General features: G+C 58.9%; 1 protein-coding gene across 2 annotated transcripts; it reads right to left on the reverse strand.

Moving 5' to 3' along the window:
- Window positions 1–67: 67 nt before the first annotated feature.
- On the reverse strand, window positions 68–2,575 carry SLC25A34 (solute carrier family 25 member 34). 2 transcript variants are annotated; one of them, XM_030463839.1, is made up of 5 exons: window positions 2,014–2,575; window positions 1,162–1,227; window positions 670–822; window positions 416–550; window positions 68–296 (listed from the first exon to the last, which is right to left on the reverse strand). In XM_030463839.1, exons 1-5 carry the CDS (start codon window positions 2,509–2,511, stop codon window positions 114–116), a joined length of 1,035 nt encoding a protein of 344 aa, XP_030319699.1. In that variant the 5' UTR covers window positions 2,512–2,575; the 3' UTR covers window positions 68–113. The 2 variants fall into 2 exon arrangements, with proteins under 2 accessions (XP_030319699.1, XP_030319700.1); XM_030463840.1 differs by lacking the exon at window positions 670–822.
- Between the last annotated feature and the right edge of the window lie 1,080 nt (window positions 2,576–3,655).

Consider the following 3,655-nt stretch of genomic DNA (forward strand, 5'->3'; position numbering starts at 1 on the left):
TCAGGCACAACTCCCCCACCTCTGCACTACCCCAAAACGACGCGGGGAAAAGAAAAAAAAAAAAAAGTAAAAAAATAAAACCCTTTTATTAACAGTGGGGCTGGGAGCTCGTCCTAGAGCCCCGGGGGCTGCTGGTGCTGCACCATCTTCCTGAGCTCGTCCCAAAAGAAGAGGCTGAGGACCGTGTGGGGGCCGAGGCGGAGGTAGACGGCGCCGATGCCCTTGTACAAGCCCAGCAGCCCCTCCCTGCTGGAGATTTGGAGGATGCAATCCAAAAAACCCCGGTAGAGCTTGCCCTGGGGAGAGAGGAGTCGGCTGCGCACCCCTGCCGGATGCGACCCTGGGAAAAGTCGCTGCGAAAAGCCCCCCCGTGCCACAGCCAACACCGGGTGTTTTGCCCCGGGGGGGGCCTTACCATGCCATTGGCATCCACTGGCTGGTTGTACAGACGGGTGCTCACCACGTCGAAGGGCGTCATGGTCACTGCCACAGCCACACCACTCACCATGCCCCCCGCCAGCACCGCGGCCCAGCTGCCCTCCCTGAACCACTGTGGGAAGTGCTGCCAGTCAGCTCTTCACCCACCCCCCAAAACAAAAAAAAAAAAAAAAAAAAAAGGAAAAAAGAGGGAAATGCTGGGGACTGGATCGAGCACATGGTCCTCCTCACCTGGTGCTCACAGACCCAGTCCTTGGCAGAGGTGAAGGTGGCAAGCTGAGCAGCTGAGCCCACGGCCACACGAGGCACGGCGCCCGTCACCCCCCGCCACAGTCCCACCACCCCATGCTGCTTGTAGATGCTCTCGAAAGCACCGAAGATGCTCTGGGAAGAGAGGAGATTTTGGGGAAAAAAATAGGAACAGGGCATCACCCCCTGGCTGAATTTCCCACCCTGGCATGCAAAACCCTGCTGCTCGTTGGTGACACAAAGCCCCCGTGGCTCATTGGTCCCGAGGGGTGTTCAGATTTAGTGTCCCTCTCACCCCCTCTCTGTCATTATGCTGTTATTTATAGCATCTATACGGGGCCAAGCTGCCAAACAGCAGCTTTAAATACCTGACAGCCAAAATAACATCGTCCTCCCTCCCCAGGCCCCAGCGTGGGCAAGGACAAGGTGCCACCAAATCATGTGTGCCCCCCCCCCATCCCTGTCCCTGCTCACCTCGTGGTTGTGCTGGTGGCCCACAGCCACGGCTGCCAGTGTCTGGGCTTGGAGGTGGGTCTTGACCTGGGTGGGGGGCAATGCTGGGTGATGACTCCCCCTAAAGCCACCCCACTGGGAGACACCAGGAAGGTCTCCAGTTCCTCCCCATCTCTTCTGACTGGCTTTTGGGGGTGTTCTGAGCCTCTCTGGCAGATGTGGGGTGCTCAGATGTGTTGCCAAATGTCACTTCCAGATGTTGAGCCCCATTTTTTACCTCCTTCCTTCCTGCCCTGGCACCCCCACAAACACCCTCTGCAGCCCCATCCCTGCTTTGAGCTCTTCACCCCCCCCCCAAAAAAAATAGGGGAGACCCTCAAAAAGGGGAGAAAAAAACACCCTGATTTTTGTCTCCACTTGGATTTCAGGGATTTGGTGGGGAGAATGGTGGGAAGCATGCACAAAGCAGCCCCACATTTTTGGGGGTGCAAAGGGATGCACCAAGACAGTGGTTGTAGGATGCACCACGCTCTGGGCTGGCAAAAACCTTCTCCTGGGGGTAGGTGTGGGGGGGGGCGTGGACCCGAAGTGAGGTGGGTATCCTTCAAATGGGGGAGGGTCCACGTAATGAGGGCAGCTACCTAAATATGCGGGGTGTCCCCGAAATGGGAGGGGTCCCCAAAATGGGAGAAATGGGAGGGGTCTCCCCAAGATGGGAGCAGTCTCCGAAATCAAGGGGGTGTGTCTCCAAAATAGGAGGGAGGGGGATAACTATAAGAGGGGTTTTCCCCTCAAATGGGGAGGATGACATTTCGGGAATACCCTCAGATCCCCCCCACCCCCCGGGGGCTTGCGGGGCAGAGCAGCACTCACCAGGTACGCGGGGCTGCCCACGAAGGCTCCCACCGCCCCGGCCACGGCCCCGGCGGCCACGGTCCCCCCGGGATACCGGGTCCAGCCGGCGTCCTCGGCGAGGGAATAGCAATAAAATCGGACTCCGTTCATCAGCCCCTGGTAAAGGAGCCCGGCGGCCAGGCCCTTCTGCAGCCCCCGCATCCCGTCGGCCCGGCACACGGCCCCCATGGCCCGCAGGACCCCCCGGTAGGGCCGGGGATAGGTACCGGGGGGCTGCAACTCCCCCTGGAGCTGTAACCGGGTCTTGACCACCTCCAGCGGGTTGGTGAGGACACAAGCCAAGCACCCCGCGGTAGCCCCCAGCACCAGATCGGCGGCCGGTGGGACGCTGCCCCCCACCCCCTGTGGAGACCCCCGACCCACCGCGGCGGGAGGGTTTTTTGGGGGGGGATAAGGGAATTCATGGAGGGAAGCGGAGGGGGGGCCCGGGAAGGCTGCGAGGGTGGCGGCCGCCATGCAGCACCTGCCTGATGGCTCCAGGCTCCACCTTCCTCCCCTCCCCTCCTCAACAACTGCGGGGGGGGAAATGGATGTAATAATGTGGGGGGAGCCAGCGCTGCCTCCTGCAAACCACCCCCCCCCCCTTCACACCCCCGGTCTCGCCCCAATTTGGGAAGGGATATGGGGCAAAGGTCAAGCCGGGGGAAAAAAAGGCTCTTTCTGCAAATACAAGGCGTGATGACATGGAAATAAAAGCCGGGGAAAGGCTGGATGGGAGGGGGGACACAGCCACAGCCACCCCGCCCCCTCCCACAGCCAAACAAATGCCGCGGGTGGGGGGCGGGTGGCAGGGCATGGGGATTGCCCAACTCATTGCACTGCTGGCTGTGCTCTGGGGGTTGGCAGCGAGAGGATCTCACCCCCTCCTACTCACACCCCACCCGCTCCTCTCCAGATAGTCCAAATGCTTTGAGATTCCCAGGACAAAAGTTCCGAAGGGGGAGACCAAGAGAACAAACGTTTGAGGTTTTAGGCACTAAAGTAAAACCCACAGCTCGGTTGTGGGTGGTGCTGTGGGTAGGGTTCTGTGGCAGCGTGAGAGCCAGCAGGAGTTTTCAGGGGTCACTCTACACTGGGGAGCCAGAGCCAGACTTTTGGAATTTTGGAGCTGAAATTAGCAAAAATGGGAGATCACTGTGTTGTGTGTGTGCTCCCCCTCCCCCCCCCATGGAGTCTTAGATATCTATTTATATATGTATATATATTCATATATGTATATATAGGGCTCTGTAGTAACCCCACAGCACCTGTATTCATACCCACGGCTGCCTTAGTTATTACTGTGAGTGGTGGGACACCCCTAAAGCCTCCTCCCCCCCCCAAAGAGCTGCTTTATCCCTCTCCTCTTTCAATCACAAAAGAGGAGGAAGGGTTACCAGGGAAGTTCAGGCTGTTTAGTCTTTGTCTAGACTGGGAATCTCTCCCAGATCCAGGGATAAGTGAGGTTAATGCTGTGAGAGGTGGGGGGGGGCACGTCAGGGGGGACCATGTCCTATACTCTCTGGCCAAAACATCTCCCTCTCCCTGCCCCAAAGCAAAGCCCTGGCTGAACAGCCCTGGCTGAACCCCCCAACCTGGGAATTCCAGCCTGAGGCAGTTG

The sequence above is a fragment of the Calypte anna genome, chromosome 21 (genome assembly GCF_003957555.1).
Source record: "Calypte anna isolate BGI_N300 chromosome 21, bCalAnn1_v1.p, whole genome shotgun sequence".
NCBI classification, from domain to species: Eukaryota; Metazoa; Chordata; class Aves; order Apodiformes; family Trochilidae; genus Calypte; species Calypte anna.